Source organism: Ambystoma mexicanum, chromosome 8 (genome assembly GCF_040938575.1).
Source record: "Ambystoma mexicanum isolate Mex_15411 chromosome 8, UKY_AmexF1_1, whole genome shotgun sequence".
NCBI classification, from domain to species: domain Eukaryota; kingdom Metazoa; phylum Chordata; class Amphibia; order Caudata; family Ambystomatidae; genus Ambystoma; species Ambystoma mexicanum.
Genome location: NC_090929.1, coordinates 139419005 through 139440404, shown reverse-complemented (window position 1 = coordinate 139440404; position 21400 = coordinate 139419005). Strand labels below are relative to the sequence as shown.

Sequence of the window (21400 nt, the reverse complement as noted above, 5' to 3'; positions counted from 1 at the left end):
CAGACGTCAATGAAACTCAAAGAAAATCTAACGGGAATTTTCTAATTTGATGCATTTTTTTAAATGAGGAAGGAGACATAAAAAGACAATCTAGCAACATAACACGAGTATTCAGCCCCTTGCGTCTCGTACCGAGAGAGACTTCAATATGCCGTCACTTCAAAGGATCTTCCCATATCAGATTTTAATATGGCGGATTTCTCTTCAAAGGCTTATCCCAGGTCAACATTGTGGCCTAACATTTCCAAGGATCCCACATGACAGATTTCAATATGGCTGCCCCATCTGTGATGGCTCCTCTCATGACCAATTTCAACATGGAGTATTCCTCTTGCCATGACAGCTTTCAGTATGGCAAGTGATTCTTCAAAGGCTCTTCCCATGACTGATTTCAATATGGTTCAATATAGTTGATTCTTCTTTGAAGGCTCATCGCATAAATTATTTCAAAACAAAGAATTCCTTTTCAAAGGTTCATTCCATGTCAGATTTCAGTATTGAGGCTCCCACTTTGAAGGCTCCCACCATCACATATTTCAATATGGCAACACCATCTTCGAAGGCTCTTCCCGGTACAGATTTTGATTTGGTGGGTTCCTCTTCGAAGGCTTATCCCATGACTGATTTCAATATGACAGATTCGTCCTCGAATTCTCTTGCAATGTCAGATTTCAAGAAGGTGGATTCCTCTTCAACGGATTGTCTGATGACAAATTTCAATATGGCAGATTCTTTTTAACGGCTCTGCCCATCACAGATTTCAATATGGCAGCACCATGACAGTTTTCAAAGGATCTACATGATTACTGCGCATCAAGAAATTGCAATTCTGAAAAGATCGAATCACAAAATCCTGCTGTGCACTGATAACGTAGATCACTATCCGGCATCCCACAGCCCCCTACCACTACACCCCACTTATCTTTTTTGTAGCACACTGCAACACAACTCTCCTCCCACTAACGTGGTGCCGTAGGGTGCTTTTTTATTTTCTTTTTATCTTTATTGTCCCCTGCTTCCAATGTCATTGAAGCAGAGAACACCCCTGTGACTCCTGAAGCAAATAATGGAAGCATGGGACACCCCGGAAACCCCTAAAGCCCATAATGCCAAACAGGCAAAGGGGGGACACCCCCGTAAACCCTCACCCCACCTGTTCGACAAAATGGCATTTGATTTTTGGGTTTATTTATTTATTTATTTATTTATTTATTTATTTATTTATTGGACATTTGTATGGCATCTATACACAAGTGTTTCCAGGTGCCACACAACAAGAAATCAGGGGGTGGGGGGCAACAAGGGATATAATACAAAAAAGCAAAAACAAGAAAAGAGAGAGATGGTTACATTGACCTTTTCACAGTGCTACAGTCCAAGTGCTTGAGGATAAGTGCAAGGGGAGGGTTGGAGGGAGAAGTGCAGCAATGGGGGACCCCAACAGGGGGTGGAGCAAGTGCTGAAACAGGCAGGGACAGTAAGTGCCAGGGCGGGGGAGATGGGAGAGGGGTATGCGAAGTGCAGTGGGCAGGTAGACTTGGGAGGAATAGTCTGGGAGAGGGAGCCCAAGGGCAAGTGCTGGTGAAGGATGCTGGTAGGGACTGGTAGGGGGGTGGCCTGGTCAATGTAAGGCTCAGAAAGGGACCAGGCCCCAGTGGTGGGGTGGTGGAAGGCGGAGGAGAAAAGGAAAGTCTTGAGAAGTTTCCAGAACTTAAGAAGATCCGGCTCAAGTCTGATGGGGAGAGGGAGGCTGTTCCAGAGGGAAGCGCCAGCCGAGAAGAGGGATCTACCACCAACCCTCTGCTTGGAGAAACGTCTGACCTGCAGAGAGTTGGAGCCAGAGGACCGAAGGGTTCTGGCTGGGTGGTATTTAGGGATGGAAAACTGTATGTAGAGAAGTCCCAGGCCTCAGACAGCCTTGTGGATGATGCAGAGGGTTTTGAATGTGATCCTTGCTGTCACTATGCGGTCCCTGTGCTTGAGGACAAGGATAAGTCTTGAAGCCCTATTCTGGATTTGTTGGAGGGGGCAAAGGGAGGAGAGAGGACATTTAAGGAAGAGGCTGTTGCAGTAGTCAGGTTCAGAGAGGACCAGAGCTCTGCTGACATTGAGATTCTGGGGGAAAGAGAGGAAAGGTGGGAAGCCCCTAAGGAGATGTAAGGTCTTCTGAAAGATGGACTTCTTGGAAAGGTCAGTGATGCATGGAGAGAAGGAGAGGGAGGAGTCAAAGATGATCCCAAGGATTTTAACCTCACAACTGTGTGAGGGGAGGGGACCCAAGGAGTCTGGCCAGAGAGGGAGGGAGAAGCCAGGAGCAGGCGTCCCAATGAAAAGGATCTCAGTCTTGGTTGTATTGAGGCAGCGATCATTGGCAGAGTAACATGCCTGAATAGCAGACAGGCAGTTAGGAATAAGGCAGGAGGGGGTAGGTGAAGGCAGCCAGAAGGGGAGTTGTATGTTGTCTGTTTAACACTGGAAGTGAGGGGAGTAGCTGGAGATCAGGAGGGCCAAAGGGGCCAGGTAGATGCTGAAAAGCCATGGCGATAGCTTAGAACCCTGAGGGACGACAGATGTAGAGAGTGAGGTGGAGGACAGAAACTGACCCATTTGAACTTGTGATGGTCTGTTTGAGAGGAAAGGTGTAAACAAGCATTCACCTTTTCTTTTGCTGTATTTTGAGGTAAACCCTTTTTCGCTATGGTGGATTCCTCTTTGAAGGCTTGCCCCATGAACACTTGTGATATGAAAGGTTCCTTTTTGAAGGCTTGTGCGATGACAGATTTCAATATGGTGGATTCTCTTTGAAGGCTTTTCCATGACACATTTAAATATAGCAATTCTTACTTGAAAATCTCTACCCATGATAGATTCAAAATGGTGGATTCCTCTTCGGAGGCTTGTCCTATGGCCCATTTGAATATGTCAGATCGTCTTTGAAAGCTATTCCGATATCAGATTTCAATATGTAGGATTCCTCTTCAAAGGCTATTCCCATGTCAGATTTAAGTATGGTGGCTCCCTCTTCGAAGGCTCTTCCCATGATAGATTTCAATATGGCAGCCCCATCTTTGAAGGCACTTCCCACGATAGGTTTCAATATGGCAGACCCATCTTTGAAGGCACTTCCCACAATAGGTTTCAATATGGCAGCCCCATCTGTGAAGGCTCTTCCCATGATAGATTTCAATATCGCTAATTCATCTTCAAAGGCTCTTCTCATGACAGATTTTTGTTTGGTAGAGTTCTCCTCAAAGCCTCTCTCCAGGACTTCCCAGAGTTGGAAAGGGCATCTCCCTCTTCAAGGGCTCTTCCATGGCAGATACAGCTCCCTCTTCAACAGCACATACATGACAGATTTCATCCCAGGAGAAAATACTGTATGATGTCTCTGTTCGGGCGACAGAATCCATTACGGCACTTACCTCTTCAAAGCCTGAAAGTTCACCACCCATGTGCCTGAATGCCATTTGACTCATATTCAAAGATAAGCTTTATTAGCAGTCAAAAACACACACAAATCTACAGAAAAGAGACGATCTGTATCTGCCGCCATGATTGAAACAACCTTCAAACAGTGCTAAACGTAGACATTTTCTGAAGGATTTGACCCCTCTCCCACAGTTTCAGGAAAGTACCAACAGGCTGTATGATGGCTGGTGATAGGCTGGCATGGAATGTAAATTGAAAATGATAAAACGCCGGCTAAATTGGAAAAGACAAATGTTGATAGCAATTAAATGCATTCATGAATTAGGCACTTGGTTCATCTTAAGGCGTGGCAATGGAGGCCGCTCATACGTGTAAATTGATATTTAGCAAAAGAATTGAGGCCCAGCTCTAAATGGTGGTAAAAAGTGATTACATCCGGGAAACTCAATTTTCCTGAAATAATTCCCACGGATGGCTTTACCAGGAAGAAGGCGTCATCGTCACTCAGCGCAAGCCCCTTCACTGCTCCGCACCGCAATGCATTAATGCCAAAGCCGCAGTGCTTTGAAGCCGGCTTATTGACACCAAGAAAGTGTGTGTTTATTGATCCCGTCATTTCAAAGGTTTGATGAGCTCTGTGCGCTGGGGGTGAGATGTAGGGGGTGGGGGGGCAGAGGGGCCTTACAAGGTATGCTGGCTGTGCTTCTGTACACAATGTGCTGTAATGTACTTGTCAGGTTTAAATATCCAGGACTTGACAGGCATGCCCACACTTACAATGTGTAATCATAGCTTTGCCCATGTATCGCTTTCCCGCTACATTATCTGAGTACATTCTGCAGAATAATTCAAGATATAATCATAGGGCGTGTTTTGGAAATCATAGTAATATGTTGTTTGTCTGTTTAATATGTTATTATGGGGCAAAGTAATAATAGAAAGGAAACCATGTAAATGTTCCTGGAGAGAGATGTGGCGTGGAAGAGGCGCCACCCAGGGAGCTAGAGGTTGCATGGCAGAGAAAATGAAGAGTAAGAAACACATTGGCCGAGTCTACCCGGCCATTGATTTGCTGTGAGTCTTTCGCAGTCTTGGCTAACCCGACGTGGATACAGTGAGGGGTCAGGGTTGCTTTCAGTCGACGATGCTAACTAACCTCATCGCGGAGTCTGGGTATTGCAGAGTAACTTCCTCCCTTGCAGGACCTGTACCCTTCTACCATTAAATGTCCAGGTGACATCTCCCGGTGTTGACCTTTTCATCCCTAGCCGCTGGGGTAGAATCCCCAACAGGGTTCATTAGGGACATTATCCAGGTTAAAGGTTAGGCACTGCTTCAACCTCCACAGATAGGCGGCGTGACCGAAGATGGGTGCTGGAAAATGCCCATGCAGTGTTAGGCACTAGTTCAACCTCCATAGATATGCAGCGATGACCGAAGATAGGTGCTGGAAAATGCCCATGCAGTGGTAGGCACTAGTTCAACCTCCATAGATATGCAGCGATGACCGAAGATGGGTGCTGGAAAATGCCCACGCAGTGGTAGGCACTACTTCAACCTCCACAGATAAGAGGTGGAGACCCAAGATGGGTGCTGGAAAATACCCACGCAGTCTTAGGCACTGCTTCAACCTCTACAGATATGAGGTGGTGACCCAAGATGGGTGCTGGAAAATGCCCACGCTGTGTTAGGCACTGCCTCAACCTACACAGATATGACGCAGTGTTAGGCAAACATGAATTATGTAGGTGTGTGGGACGGTGGGGCTTTGTTATGCACACATGAACTTTGCAGGACTGGGAGTTTGCCACTATGATGTTGCGCACAAGTGCAGATGTTAATTGTGTATGTGTTGATGTGTTCCAAATCAATGCTAGCCACATGTGAATTTGTAGATGGGCTGCACCAAATTATTCTTATGCACACATGCATTTTGTAGGCAATGGAGTGGAGTACAGCTAAACAGGGTCAGACACACATGGAGTTTGCAGGCAGGGGAGTACTCAAGGTATTCCTCGGCAGATGTGTATTTTGTAGGCCATGGAGTACAGCTAAACAGGTCAGGCACACATGGATTTTGCAGGGAGGGGAGTACTCGGGGCATTCTTCAGCAGATGTGCATTTTGTATCCAATGGAGTGGAGTACAGCTAAACAGGGTAAGGCACACATGTAATTTGCAGGCAGGGGAGTATTCGAGGCATTCTTCGGCAGATGTGCATTTTTTTGGCAATGGAGTACAGCTAAACAGGTTCAGGCACACATGGATTTTGCAGGGAGGGGAGTACTCGAGGCATTCTTCGGCAGATGTGCATTTTGTAGGCAATGGAGTGGAGAACAGCTAAACAGGGTAAGGCACACATGTAATTTGCAGACAGGGGAGTACTCTAGGCATTCTTTGGCAGATGTGCATTTTGTAGGCAATGGAGTACAGCTAAACAGGGTCAGGCACACATGGATTTTGCAGGGAGGTGAGTACTCGAGGCATTCTTCGGCAGATGTGCATTTTGTAGGCAATGGAGTGGAGTACAGCTAAACAGGGTAAGGCACACATGTAATTTGCAGACAGGGGAGTACTCTAGGCATTCTTTGGCAGATGTGCATTTTGTAGGCAATGGAGTGGAGTACAGCTAAAAAGGGTCAGGCACACATGGATTTTGCAGGGAGGTGAGTACTCGAGGCATTCTTCGGCAGATGTGCATTTTGTAGGCAATGGAGTGGAGAACAGCTAAACAGGGTAAGGCACACATGTAATTTGCAGACAGGGGAGTACTCTAGGCATTCTTTGGCAGATGTGCATTTTGTAGGCAATGGAGTACAGCTAAACAGGGTCAGGCACACATGGATTTTGCAGGGAGGGGAGAACTCAAGGCATTCTTCGGCACATGTGCATTTTGTAGGCAATGGAGTAAAGCTGAACAGAGTCAGGCACACATGGATTTTGCAGGCAGAGAAGTACTCGAGGCTTTCTTCGGGAGATGTGCATTTTGTAGGCAATGGGGTACAGCTGAACAGGGTCAGGCACACATGGATTTTGCAGGCAGGGTAGTACTCGAGGCATTCTTCGGCAGATGTGCATTTTGTAGGCAATGGAGTACAGCTAAACAGGGTCAGGCACACATGGATTTTGCAGGGAGGTGAGTACTCGAGGCATTCTTCGACAGATGTGCATTTTGTAGGCAATGGGGTACAGCTGAACAGGGTCAGGTACACATGGATTTTGCAGCAACAGGAATACTCGAGGCATTCTTCGGCAGATGTGCATGTTGTAGGAAATGGAGTACAGCTAAACAGGGTCAGGCACACATGGATTTTGCAGGCAGGGGAGTACTCGAGGCATTCTTCGGCAGATGTGAATTTTGCAGGCAGGGGAGTACTCAAGGCAGGGAGCTGCCTATTCTAAGGTGCTGGATGATCTGAGACCATCATCCTCTCTGCGATCCTCGGGCAGCAGAAGACAGTCTTCATGCAACATTGGCTTTTATTTGCATCCTCTTTGCTTGCTAAGACCACCAGGCAGTTTTTATCTGAGACACGAGAGACACACGCGTTTAGGAGCCATTTGCCGCCCCTGCTGCTAGGGTCCTTCAGTGACCTCTTAAAGCGGTCCTCTTTAGAGCCAGTGAATTGATTTCCAGTCCTGTGGTTTAAGGCCATGTGAAATGAGGGCACGATGCAAACTTAAACTGAATTAACCCTCTCATTCCCTGGACCTCATAATCAGATGACAACTCAGTGCACACCAAGCTCAAATGTTCTTCGCTGTAGCATATGAGTCAACCTGCAGCTTCAATATTTGGAAATGGCTGATAACCCCAGACTCTCACAAACCTACTAGGGGCCATTACGACATCGATGAACCACAGCAAGCGAGCCGAAGATAGCACCAAAACTGAGTTTTTTGGTAGACGCTGCCTACAAATCCATTGCTTTTCAGACCCAAATTAATTAAATGAATAAATAAAATGCTGATCAGCGGCACAAGTATCAACAAAAAGAGGGGTGGGACTGAGGGTATTCTTTACAGGTCAAAAATAAAACCCTCTATCCTGACAAGACCCTGTTTCTGCCCCCTAGTGTTTATTATTTTTCTTTTACACGTAGCGGATTTTGGCCCCACCATTGCTCCCCCTCTATTGGCTCCAGCCAACGGTTGATCTTTACTGGAATGTGCATGAGTGCCAAAACTGCTGACCGTGAACTTTCTGCCTGCCAGGGGCGCTGGAGCAAGAATGTTGAACGGAGAACAATGGATCATGCCGGCCGTCTCAAGACGATCGGGACAATAAGCCTATCATCGCCGATGGAAATCATTCTGGGGGTGGGGGCGCTATGCGCCTCTGCTGCGGAGGCGAAGAGTAGAAGATGAACCAAGCAGGTCTCACATTATCATGTTATCACGTGATGTCACCTAGAATGAACACTGACGGTGCACTGCGTTTTGAAATATAGGGCAACGTTGTTTTAGGCAGGAGGCGCGAACAGCATGCCGGAAGGCCTGGTTTCTCGAAAATTCGAGGGTAATGCACCGCAGAGAATATAATAGTGGCCGATCTGGATAGTGGGGCGGGGTTGTTGGTTGAGAATAGGTTAACGACTAGGGTGTTGTCTGGTTGTCATTCAAGCAATCTAATAAATACTTTTGATTAACCATCTCCAAAAATTCACACCATTTTTGTAATGTTTACACCGGACTCTCCCCAGTTAGATCTGCGCCTATCCAGTATGATGGTACACTTGCATTTTATACCCAAACGACCAATGTACTCAACATTACTCCATTTGCCCCAATCAAGCTCCACAACGCAATCAAAAGAGCTTATCAACTGTGCAAAACAAGGCTGTATGAATGCCCAATCTTCTGTTGCCAGGCTCGACAACATTTAGAATAAAGCTCCAAGATTAAACTTCATCCTCAAACCATACCCGATTTACTGATACAACTCCACAGGCTCCTGGTCCCATCTCACAACACCTTGAATACCTTGTGCCTCACCCAGAAAGCTATTCAGCTCAATTTCCCTACACAGCTGCAAGAGAGTATTGACCGATGTCAACCTTCAGCGATCCCCCCCCCCCCCCCGCAGCTCATGAGTGCTCACCGGAGCAAGGTTCACAATGCATTGTTTAGCAGGCCGCTGCATCCCCATGCAGTCCTTCAAGCAGTGCAGATCTCTGTAAGCCCACCTCTGCCACTTCGATAGCCACATCATCTTCATATCAAGCCTCAAGACACATCTGGTGTTCCTCAGACACTCAACGTTCTCCCTCCATCTCTACATGGCATCCTCTGCTCCTTCCTTAGACTACCTCTTCCTTGCTCCCTTCTTTCTCAGAAATGAAGAATGCGACTTCATTTTGGGGTGTAGAGGGTAGGGTTAACTGTTTTAAGAATATATTGGGCTTCATAGCACAAAGGGTTCTGTGGCTTATACAATTCATCAGATACCACTTGCTAGAAATGTGAAAAGGGAATGCCGTTGTTGTCAATGCTCTGATATTTGTAGCTTGCTGGGCGTGAAGGGATTTTATCACATGGATTTCATTACTGACCTACTCACAGCCAATCAGAATGCTCCGAATGCAGTCAATAACTACAGGTATAGCCTCAAGTCGTTTCAGGCATTCTGACTTGAGATCCAGACATGGAAAACCATAACGCATAGCTCTACGCTCAAGAAAAAGGAATGCAATACCCCAGGTACATTTCTTCAACGAGAGACTCTTTTTTTTTTACCCACACCTTCTTCAATGTGACAGCAACATCCAATTTAGCACACAAAAGTGAAAGCTAAAATATGAAATAATGCTTTTACTTTTGAGTAGAAAAACTGTTCTTTAAATTTGCACAAATGCAAACTTATGCTAAAACTCTTCCAGTTCAATGACGTTTGCAATAAAAATACTTCTTACAACAACAACCTTATTATTTATATTTTAGAAAATAAAGCATATGTATTTTTATTTTACCTGTATTGTGTATTTATTTTTCTCACTATTAAAAACATGCTTTAGTTTACAACCAATGGAGATGGGATCCGATACAGGGCTCAAAAGTGGATAAACACAAGGGTTCATTCTGTACAGTGTATGCAGGGGGAAAAAAGCTATGATGGTCAGAGAATGATGTAACTAGCCTTGACTGTTTGTTAGAGAAAGGCCACCACGATTACACTGTGCTGTTAAGAAACGGTATGAAGGAACATCCAGAGTTGATACAAATGCCCCGAAAACAAGGTACCAAATCGAAGCAATCATCGCTACATCTTCATGTCTTTGATAAAGATGTGAAAGAAATGAAATCAAGACTCTGCTATGAACTTAAAGTAGCCCGTAATGCACCTCTCCTGATCAGGAAAATGCTGATTACGAGAGGGAAAACAGGGTATAGAAATTGGGGAAGAAGACATCGAGCGATCCTGTATCAGGAGGATGGGGCTAGTATGCTGAAAACCTTAGCGAGCAAGAACATAGCGAAAATGTGGTCAACCATAAATCACGCAACCACAGGTTCCCAGATAACCCTACAGGTGAATGGAGTGTCTACTCAGAAATTGAGTGATTATTTCTCCCTTCTTTATGCCTGCCCCTCCCCCCCTCCCCCACAACCATTAGCGAAGTTACCAGGCCCTTAGCACCCTTTCATTTGGCATTTGATTTAGATGATATTATACATCTGATTGTTACTGCTTCTAACTCAAAAGCTTGTGGTCTCGATGGTCTGTCAAACTTCGAGTTAAAAAAATTCCCTAAAATTTGGGCGACAGTCCTTTATAAAATCTTCAAGACTATAAATGTATCGCAGATTCTCCTAAGCTTGTGGACGCAAGCGATTACTGTTCCCATTTATAAAAAGGGGGATAGACTGGAACGAGCAGCTATAGGCCAATCTCGCTGCTCGATGTCCCGGGAAAACTATATTGTCGGCTAATTCTGAAGGAACTACAAGCTTGGGTGTCGTCTAAAAAATTGGTTGATCCATTACAATCCGGCTTTGTAAATGGCTTAGGAACAATTAACATAATGATACTCAACCTCCTCCAGGCACAGCAGCTAGAGAGATCTCAACCCTTATATATGGGCTTTATAGATTTCAAGGCAGCATTTGATTCTGTGGATCGCGATCTGCTGTTTAACAAACTGAAAGCGTATGAGTGCCCGATATCCCTACTGTCCCTGATCATTTTGTTCCATTCTAATACATTGATGCGGGTTCGTATGAGCTTAGATGGGAAGCTGTCTCCAGAAATTGAAACATCACGTGGCTTGAAAGAGGGCTGTGCGTTGGTTGCATTTTTGTTTAACTTTTTCATTTCTTGGGAATTAATTTCTGCTTTGTAATGGTGATCTGCCAGACAACCTCGTCCTTTTGTCCCAGACCCCACAAGGTCTACATCGGTTGCTTGTAAGGCTTGGGGAATACGCCTGTGAAAACAGGTTGGTTATTAATGTCAGTAAATCACAAGTAATTGCCTGTCCCTACAAGCCGGGAAGCAAAAGGAGGTCCCCCCTTACACACACATGGTCGATACAAGACATCAAGTTGGAAAAGGTGTCTGAATACAAATATTTGGGGATAGAAATCTCAAATAGGCAATCTAAGGGCGGCACGGGAACAATGGTGCAGAGTAAACTACTCCAATTGACCTCACAGTCCAGAATTATTATAAAAATAATTTGGTAAATTCTCCCTGAAACTTGCAGTAGATTTCTACAAAATAAAAGTCGTCCCAATTGTATTGTATGGTGTGGAGAGCATGGTGTTAGACAAAGGCTCACCATGGGAGGCCTGAGAGGCTAAGTATTGGAAGGCGATCTTAGACTTACCTAAAGCAACGCCGATCGCTATGGTGCAGTATAAGTTGGGGTTGGTGTCTTTGTAGGCACAGGCAAGGTGGAGACAGTGTGCCCTGCTACGGAAGTGCCTGTTGGGTATAAATAGTGGGACAATTCTGGAGGTTTTGGCCTCTGCCTTGTTAAAATCACGTAATATATATCCAATGAAATGGCTGAAGTGTGTATTTAGCCATATGAGTGAGGCAAATGTAACAATTGAGCTGTTACTCCAGAACCCTGACCGTGCTAAAGTAAAATTCTATCGCGCTGATTGGGTGGGGACTCTAGCGAAGTGCTCGAACTATACAGACTTTAATGTTTGGGTGTTTGGTGTCAAGCCTTATGGTATCATTGCTCAGTACCTGCTGAAATGTCCATCTCCAGCAATACGATCCGAATTCCAACGGTTTAGATTTAATCTATGGGGTACGAGAGATGTATTATCTAGACGGAAACTGATCCCTCAGGAACAAAACTACTGCAGATATTGCACTGATGTTCAGCAAAAAGAAACGCTGCGACATCTGCTAGTAGACTGTCCGTCCCTAACGTTGGTGAGAGAAAGATATTTTCAGAATATTATCACCTTTCACACTCACACTTCAAGCGACTACAAATGGCAAATTATGTTTTCGACCTCAAGTGAAGAAATACAGATCGCTATTGTCCAATATTTAAGAATGGTTTTGCCTGTTGTAGCCGCTTCAAATTAATTTTGTATGGGGTCCTACTGGTTCATGAGATGTGTTTGGTTTGGTCATATTATCTTTTGTTATTTTATTCAGATCATCTGGAAGGTATATGAAATGTAAAGTAGTTTGTTCTTATCCATTGTTTTTGTCTAATATGTTTATCTTTTGTACCCTTGGTATTTTATTCCATTTCTCTTTTTTGTTGCTTTTGTATTATTGTGTGTTTTTGCATATATTTGAAAAGTTGTGTATCAACTAAATCAAATTAAATAAATAATAAAAAATGTAGTTTACAACCACAAATCCAAAACCTTTATTGTTATTTCCAGTATGTGCTAATAGCCTTATATGGGAGGGGTAATTATACCTTTGGATGACTTTCCCCAACTTATGGCCCTCGATGCCTTCTTCCTTGGTTTTTTTAGGATATATTATTAGGGATGAGAGGAATCCTCCTTCTAGTTACCATCTTCATATGCATGTAAGAATATTATTGTAATGCATGTCTTTTTATATATATAAGTTGTGATTGGGTCATTATCAAGCGGTAATGACCCCTCCCCTGGTCTATAATGTCAAGCACTGCAAAGCCACTACTGAAAGTAAAGACATCCTTCATTACTTGAATTGTCTTAAATATAAATGGCATAATCTCATTTTGTGTATGTCTCTAGCATTACTTTTAAGGATGACAATATAAGAAATCAGCTTTAATAAGTGTAAAGCATGTAATGTCTCACAAAGGTGAAACCTTAATAAGATTAGTGTCAAAAAGTCAGATAAAACATTCTCTGCACTAATGAAATTGAGGGTATTTCTTTAATACATATACATTTACACTTGGGGCAGTAAATGTCCAAACATGGTGTCAAAAAGGAAAATAAATGTTTTGTCAAACCTGGTATGGTTTCAATTAAATATGGATTCTAAGAGATTTTGGCAGATCATCAACAAACACAATAATTATAGTTCTTCCATCATCAATGGTGTTGCTGAGTCTGTCTGGAACACCTACATTAATGACACAGTTGGGGGCATTAATCTGGAACAACCTGTAATTCTTCCTCAGTCCGGAGTGTGGCAATTTCGGAAAAGTAAACATGAAGTTGCCAGACTGATTAGAAGAGCAAGTCAATACGAGCTCCGGGCCCTGACGGGTTGTGCTACCTTCTGATAAAATCAGATGTTGGGCTGTGGGCCAATGTTCTACATCATCTCATTTCTGGCATTGCTGCTACCCAAACACTTCCACAATCATGGCATGACATCATCCTGGTCCCAGTCCTAAAGAAGGGCTCCCACACAGATCCTCGAAATGATCGCCTCTTGGTCATGTTGGATGTTCCCTACAAAATATTTGCTAAGATTCTGCTCAAGGAACTGACAAGTTGGGCAGAAACTGCTCCCATTATTCCATGGAACCAAACTGGGTTCCGAAAGGGATGATCCACAACTGTTAATGTGTTAGCTCTGACCACCATAATTCAACAGGCATGGCAGATTCCCAGATCTCCTATATATGTGGCACTTGTAGATTACAGTGCTGCATTTGATACAGTGGACCGTGGAAGGCTATGGGGAAAGTTGTCCAGTTTGGGCATCCTGTCTGGCCTGCTGAAAATAGTCATAATGTTACACGAGGAGACACAGGTAGAAGTGTGGTTGGAGGGCAATGGCGGAACCTCAGGTTGAATTGATACAAAATTGGGTCTCAAAAAGGGCTGCACATTGGCTGCTCTGTTATTTAATTTGTATTTATTCGACATGGGGAGGGTACTGATTGATCCAGATGTATTCAATCAAGACTGGTTAACCAGGCTGGCTGTACAGTATGTTGGCTAAGCCAATGCCATTGTTTTACTTGATCTCACACCCTCTGGATTGCAATTTGCCTTAGATAACCTCCTCTCCTTTTCTGACTAAATTCTCTAAAAGTGAACACGACAAAAACTAAAATCATGGTTTTCAAGCCCTCTCACAAAAAAGTGGCTTAAGCTGCCTGGATCTTGAAAGGGGACCCTATTGAAGTGGTAAATTAACACACTTATCTGGGCATTGTGTTTGATGCAAAACTTGTGAGTTTATCACACTTGAGTAAACTTAAAGTCTGCAGTGCCCACATTTCAGCAGTCATTTGTTCCTTTGCTTACGAGGGAGGGGGATATTCCTTGGGATCTGTGGTTAGGTTACACTCCATGAAGATTGCCCCCATTATTTGCTATGCTGCAGGGGCATGGGCTCTGGGATTGTTGAGGCTCATCTATCGAATTGAGCTGGTGACCCTCAAACAGATTTTACAATTGCATTACGTGTCATCTGAAATGCTTTTTTTTAGAGTTTGGTCTAATGATGCCCATAAGAAAACGCATCATGTTGTGTTGTCTAATTTTGTATTGGAAACTTGTCCATGCTGCGAGTAATACTCTCATGGGCCTGCTGCATGGGAGCCCTTAAACAAGTATCTGATTTGTGGTTTGGGAAACTCAGTGTGGATCCTCTTGTAATGAACTTCAATCAATATAAACGAGCTATGAGGGCATTATTAGAGGCTCAGATCCATGAACAGATGATAGTTGATCCGGCCAGGAAATTAACAGCTGAATGCTTTTTCCCATACATTCACAAAAGACAATTGATTCCATCTTACATTCAGAATTATATTGGAAACCATTTTGGATGGGACTATTTGCGCCTTAAATTCAACGCAGTCAAAACGTTTGAGATCACTGGGTGCTGAATTCAAGTTGCAAGGAACCATAGACTTTGCCGGTTCTGTGGTGAACTGGTCTTGGAATCTGTTTGCCATTTACTTTTTGAATTCTGCGCAATGACGGCCCTGCGGCTAAACACGACCATAGCTTCCGAACTAGAGATGGTAGTAAACCGTAACGTGCTGTGGCCCATATTCATGTCTGGGAACCATGAGGGATGCATAATTTATTTCCCTAGCTTATGGAATTAAATCTATGTGATAATAGCTGTTATTGAAGCATGAATCAGCAGTTTTAATGTTGATACCCCGACGCCAGTGAAATTATATACTCTTCTTTTAAGATGTGATGTATGCATTAAAAATGATTAATTTAACTATATAATAATAAAAATAAAATATGTATTATACGCCTCCATAAGCCCAATTCTTCATCATAATTCATTCAGCTACACAATTCGAGTCTACATGTGTTTAGTGAAAAGACACTTCTTCAGGGCTTAGCGTATTGTGCACTGGTTCTCATCTGCAGAATCTTCTTCTGGCTTCTGTTTCTTAGTGAGCAAATGATGTGTTTTCCTTCTCTTTGAGAGTTGCACTCCTCAATAAAGTAATTACCTGCAGATGAAATATGGCGATATGTTGGTGCCGGCAAAGAGCGATTTCTGGTGATGCTGTTTACCCTTATTAGGAAAAGGTACATTTCTGTCCACCTGCTTCAGTAGAACACAGGGCCCTACCAAAGACAAAAGGGACCCATGGGCTGCCAGCTTTCAGGACCACACAGGACCCTTGCTCGGGCACTGCCTGTATAAGTCTGTCTCCTTTTCCACAGTGCCTGAGGAAGGGACCCATCTGGTCCCGAAAGCTGGGATCCAGAATACAAGTTAGGGTAGCAAAGATATCATTTGCCCAAGATTCTTGCATTGCTTCATTACTGTGTGTAATCAACACACAGTCAATCTAATACAGGGTCTTCCAACTCCAGGCCTCGAGGGCCCGAAACATGTCAGATTTTAGGATACCGCTCATTAATATTCACGAGGAATTTACAAACAATGATTCTAAATGTATGCAAATTTAACTGAAAGTTTGTGTCCCGCGAGGCCTGGAGTTGGACAACTCCGGTGTGACTAACACAGCAGTACAACCACTTTTCTGAAATAAGAGTAGCGCACGTTGAGTGGCGGAAAATGGAAGAGTACGATCCTGCTGTGACATTCCCAGTAGATGTCAGCTGCTCCATAAAATGCATGCTCTGTGTTTTTCTTTTGGCTGTCAGAGCTGTCAAAAGAGCCTGTCACATTTCTGATGGCTGGCATTGTGTGTGTGCAATGCATCAAATACTTCCCCATTTCTTTTTGTCTGTGTAGTTGGTTGTCAGTGGCGTTCGCCTCCACTTTCTGGCTTTGATGTCTTTGCACGCGTCATCTGCTCTCATGTATAGAAACGTAATGTGTAATGCTTTGCTTGAATACATGTGTGCTATTAGGTGCTTGCTTCAGCAGGGAATAATCAGTGTTTTGTTGTTTGTGTTTCTCCCGCTGCTGCCTTTTCCATGAATCACCAGAGCTACTGCATTCCATGAAAGGTACAGTGATATCATCTTACTACCAGCGACATTGTATTTTAAGTGGGAATTTTATGTTATGTTATCGTGCCGTTTCTAACAAAGCTTGTCTCTGACTTAGCTGTGGTCAGACTTTCGAGCCTTAGACAGTGTCATGGAGAGTCGAGGCATTTAGAATCCAACACCAAGATAACACAGCATGCAAACTCCCTCTATGCACTTCCCTTTTTAGTGTTTCAATGTTTGATAGGAGCAGATTTAGCCACAACTTTTAATTGTCAATTTTTTCCCGGGTTGTCAAAACAGATACTAAAGTCTATCAGAAAGTGTGAAAAGCAGCTGCTGCTCACTCCAGGTCTTAGAAAGAATCGTTCTCTCTCATTGGCCAGAAAAGGTCTATCCTGGCATCCAGTTGCTGAGCACATCTGGTGTCATGTATTTAATCTGTTTTGTATGTGTAGGGAAGAAGTAGCCCAAGTTCCCTGGCCCGAATTACCCACTCCTACTTACAAACAAGGACCATGAGCAATGCATTAAGACAAAATGAGATTTCCTGCCACCCACAGACACCTATGTATTAATATTACTGATGATTTTTGTAGCGCCACATGCCAGATACCCCATCTTCAAAGCGCTGGACCGGGCATCAAACCCATGTTGCACAGCATCATCCTCTTTCCAAGAACAGCATGTTGCCCCTGAGCTATCCCCCTGGCCGAGGATGCAGTCTCAGGTATCCTTAAGAGTGGGATAATTTTCCTTACTCCTGAAACTCCCTTAAAGAGGCCCTTCTACTCGCTTCACCTATATAAACATTTGTAAAAGTTCTTAATCTCAGCCTCTTCTCTAAATAATTACCCTGGCGCACATTGTATTTTAAGTGGGAATTTTATGTTATGTTATCGTGCCGTTTTATAGACCCTCCTGCATAGTGCATGGCATCGAAGTGCTTTTGCCTGTCAGAGCAGCAAAGGAGGAGCATGAGAGAACATTCATTAGTGGTAGGGAGGGGCATAGTCAGGAGGCCGAGGGATAGATAAGATGCACAGGAAGGCATGAGAAGGAAAAGGTAGAGGAGCACAATTGGGCCAAATTTACTGTGGGACTCAGCTGTATTCTATGGGGCGCAGCGCCAGAAGGAGCGACAGCTGGAGAAGAGGTTTTTGCTACGCCAGGTGGTACGTCTGGAGTTTACTCACTCACTGCAGGGTGAGCTTGAGCATGTGGAAGTCATGCCCAAGAAAACACATGCGGCAAATCCCATTTACTTACTTCCCTAGGGCCCCCAACAACATTTGGGAGGGGTTTTATGACAGAAATCAGAATTTGACATGTTTGCAACTGCTCCCTGAAAATTGAGCAAGAAACTGGTTTCCTTATTTATTTATGTCAGGGTTACCAAAGCCCTAGACTTATGCTTGTGCGCAAGGTGCTTAAGGACACAAAGCTTGTCTCTGGTTTAGCTGTGGTCAGACTTTCGAGCCTTACACAGTGTCATGGAGAGTCGAGGCATTTAGAATCCAACACCAAGATAACACAGCATGCAAACTCCCTCTATGCACTTCCCTTTTTAGTGTTTCAATATTTGATAGGAGCAGATTTAGCCACAACTTTTAATTGTCCATTTTTTCCCGGGTTGTCAAAACAGATACTAAAATCTATCAGAAAGTGTGAAAAGCAGCTGCTGCTCACTCCAGGTCTTAGAAAGAATCGTTCTGTCTCATTGGCCAGAAAAGGTCTATCCTGGCTTCCAGTTGCTGAGCACATCTGGTGTCATGTATTTAATCTGTTTTGTATGTGTAGGGAAGAAGTAGCCCAAGTTCCCTGGCCCAAAATACCCACTCCTACCTACAAACAAGGACCATGAGCAATGCATTAAGACAAAATGAGATTTCCTTCCACCCAAAGGCACCTATGTATTAATATCACTGATAATTTTTGTAGCACCTCATGCCAGATACCCCATCTTCTAAGCGCTGGACCGGGCATCAAACCCATGTTGCACAGCATCATCCTCTTTCCAAGAACAGAAACTCCCTCAAAAAGGCCCCTCTACTCCCTTCACCTATATAAACATTTGTAAAACTTCTTAATCTCAGCCTCTTCTCTAAATAATTACCCTGGCAGAACAGGCAAGTCCACACAAAGTCTGTAGCCCAATCAAACAACCATTCAATCAACTGCCCAAATGCACAGTCTCTTTGCATAGGTTTCAAGATTGGAATCCATGCATTGGTCAAATCCAGATCCTTGCATATTTTAACACTTTTAGTGGTGTCTGCAATGTCTCCCGCATGATCCCTTATGCAGGCAATGAATCAGCGATTGTTAAACCTGGGTAGCAAGCAATGTAATACAGAGAGAGAGAAGGAGAGGGAGAGTGGGGGGAGGAGGGGGGCGGGGTAGGGGCGTGAGGTGGAAGAGTTGATATCAGGTGGTCGGTGGGGGATGAGCTTTTCCTTGAAGGGAAGGGTCTTCGGCACCTTTTCGATGTGCAGGAGGGATGATGACAGTCTGATGTGCACATGTGTCTTATTCCAGCGCCGGTGGGGGCCTGTTCTCTTGTCCTTTTCTTCATGCGTCTCCTGGATTCGAGTCTGGCGATCTTGTGGTTTCTGGTCCTTCAGAGACCTCCAGTAATGGCGAATTAGTCCGGTAGGATGGAACTTTGCAATTGCCTTGTAGGTGATGTCAGCCCTTTTGGAGTTGGATGGGAGCAGGCTTTGAGGCGGAAACCAGTGCAGCTTCCTGACTCTCTGAGGGTTGGAGTGAAGTGGGTGTATTTCTTCAGTCCTGTGATCAGACAGACTGCAGCATGATGGACACACATGTCAGAGGGGCCAGGAACGAGGTGGGGGCTTCGGTGAGGAGAGTATTACCCCTATGTGAGGGGAATGGACCCGGGCCTATACCGCAATTCTGATTTCTTGAAATGATAGGGCCGGTAGCTGTCTGTCTGGGTTATCTCAGCAATGTGGGTCTTGGGGAAATGCTGTTGTTGAGAAAGCCGAGGGATTTAGAGCTGGCTGCGTGCTGACGTGAAAAGCCATCACGTTGTTTATCCCTAGTCAGTTATGGTTGTTATTGCACTTGATAGAACGCCAAGGAGGATTTATTCTATCTCTGTGGGGGTCAGTTTTGTGTAGGATTTTGCCATCTATGATTGAATGCATAAGAGGCAGAGTTTTAGATGATTGCTGTCATTGACCTGTTTTTAGGTCATGGTGTCAGTGACATATCGGTGGATGTTGATGTCAAGGTTAGCGTTGAATTACGGCATTGGTTCCATGTAGAGGTTGAGGTTGACTGGAATAGGATGGGCACTTGTGTGCCCCACAAGTTACAGGGTTACCTGGGGATCTGTTGGTGCCCACATGGACTGTGAGGATCCATATGCGACCAGTAAGTATGTTAAGAAGCACTTTGTGGTCAACAGCATCAAGTAGGATATCAAGTAGAGTCGATAGCCAAGGATCAGCCTTTTCAATCGTAAGGAGGGACTTGCCAGTGAGCTGGAGGGTGAAAGTCTCTATGCTGAATCTCCACTGGAATACAGGGTAAGAGCTGTGTTGGGGGCTGTTTTGAGCAATATTATGGTACAACTAATGCTTGTTTGCATGGACTTGCCAATCAATAGAAGAGGGCGGGGGGGGGGGTGCTTCAGTAGTATGATAAGTCATAATATGGGTTGAGCATAACCTTCATCACTAGGGGGGGATTGGTCTGGCCGGGCTTCGGTTAGTCTCAGGAAGCTTCCTTGGGCGAGGGAGGTATTGATGATATGGAGTAGCAGGGTCATTGCCTTTCAATGTTCTTGGTGATAAAAGACAGGGGATGTCATCTTTGTAGGTGGTAGAGGGACGCATGCGTACAAGAATGCTGGTCAGTTCAAGTGGAATGTCCGGAAGACAGACCATTTTAGTTTGTCGCTTGGTCGGGTAGGAGGGTTATTGTTGCTTAACTTGTGCTGTTCATGTGTTTGTCTAATTGTGACTTTTGTGTCTGTGCAAAAGTCATTGCTTGCATTGCATTTGTTTGTGGAATGAGGTTTTGCAAGTTGTGGTGGGTGGTCATTGCAATGACTGATGGATACGAAGAGAGCTCTACTCTGGTGATAGGCTTCTGATATGGTTGATTAGTAATGGTTCCTCTTGCTGGATGGAGGGGGATCCTGTGGGCGGGGCAGAGAATGTTCACACTGACACAGTCTTGTAAACTTTTGGATTTTCTCTAGAGCTTTCCATACTTGTGGAGGGAGTATTTACTCTCAGTGAGTTCTTGTGTGTACCATTGAGTGGAGGGTATTGCTCTATTGTTTCACGTCTTGTGGAGTGAATTTGTTGGTAGTGTCTGTCAGGGTGTGGTTGGTTTAGCTGTTTCGGGTATCAACATTATCCGTGGGTTTGTAAGTGGTTGCTACGGTGGGAAGGTTTTATTTCAATGCACTCTTCAGGAGGAGTCTTGTTTTTTGGGGGGTTGGCTGTGGATGGAAGGAAGCGTGTACTGCAGTATGGTACGTATGGCAGCATAATGTGTCCATCCCGGTGTTAAAGGGGGTTATCACTTGATGGCTTAGGATGAGGTGAATGCTAGGCTGTGTATATTGTTGTATGTGGTATATTGTTTTATGTGGCTTATTTGTCCAGCTGTTTGCTATTCAGAGTGTCGAGGATATCCAGAGAACCTCTTTGGCTTTCTAGGTTGCATATTCCGGGCAGATTTATCTACCATGTGCACAAATCTTGTCACGTTTCCTGATGATTTAGAAAGATTGTCATTTCCTAATGTGCTACTGAGGGTAATGGGAGGTTACATCATAGAAGATTTAATCAATTACTAATTTGATGAATTTATTTCATCGAATTTGGCTGTAAATATGTGTGGGCGTGGGTAATTGTTATAATTAAGATCGGGGAGGTTGGGGAGGTTTGCAGTCAGTCTCCTCCCCACACATATATGAGGCCAAATTGACATAAAGAAAAAAAGAATTCGAAACATTCGTATTCGTTGAAATGTATTCGATGTAATCACATATAACCGGACATTGGTTATTTCATTATATTATGTTATCAGTATCTGGGGGCGTTTTAGTAAACTTTGCAGACTTCTGCCATTTCCTACTTCCAGTGGGCAATCAGACTCTGAGGTATAAAACAAATTACAGG

General features: G+C 44.2%; 1 protein-coding gene across 2 annotated transcripts in view; it reads left to right on the top strand.

Moving 5' to 3' along the window:
- Positions 1 to 21400, top strand: part of GARNL3 (GTPase activating Rap/RanGAP domain like 3) — a 1295083-nt gene that overhangs the window by 54027 nt on the left and 1219656 nt on the right. For both annotated transcript variants that reach the window (XM_069609500.1, XM_069609499.1), the window contains exon 2: positions 16236 to 16256. In XM_069609500.1, coding sequence (XP_069465601.1) covers positions 16236 to 16256 — 21 coding nt within the window. The remainder of the gene's footprint in view (positions 1 to 16235; positions 16257 to 21400) is intronic.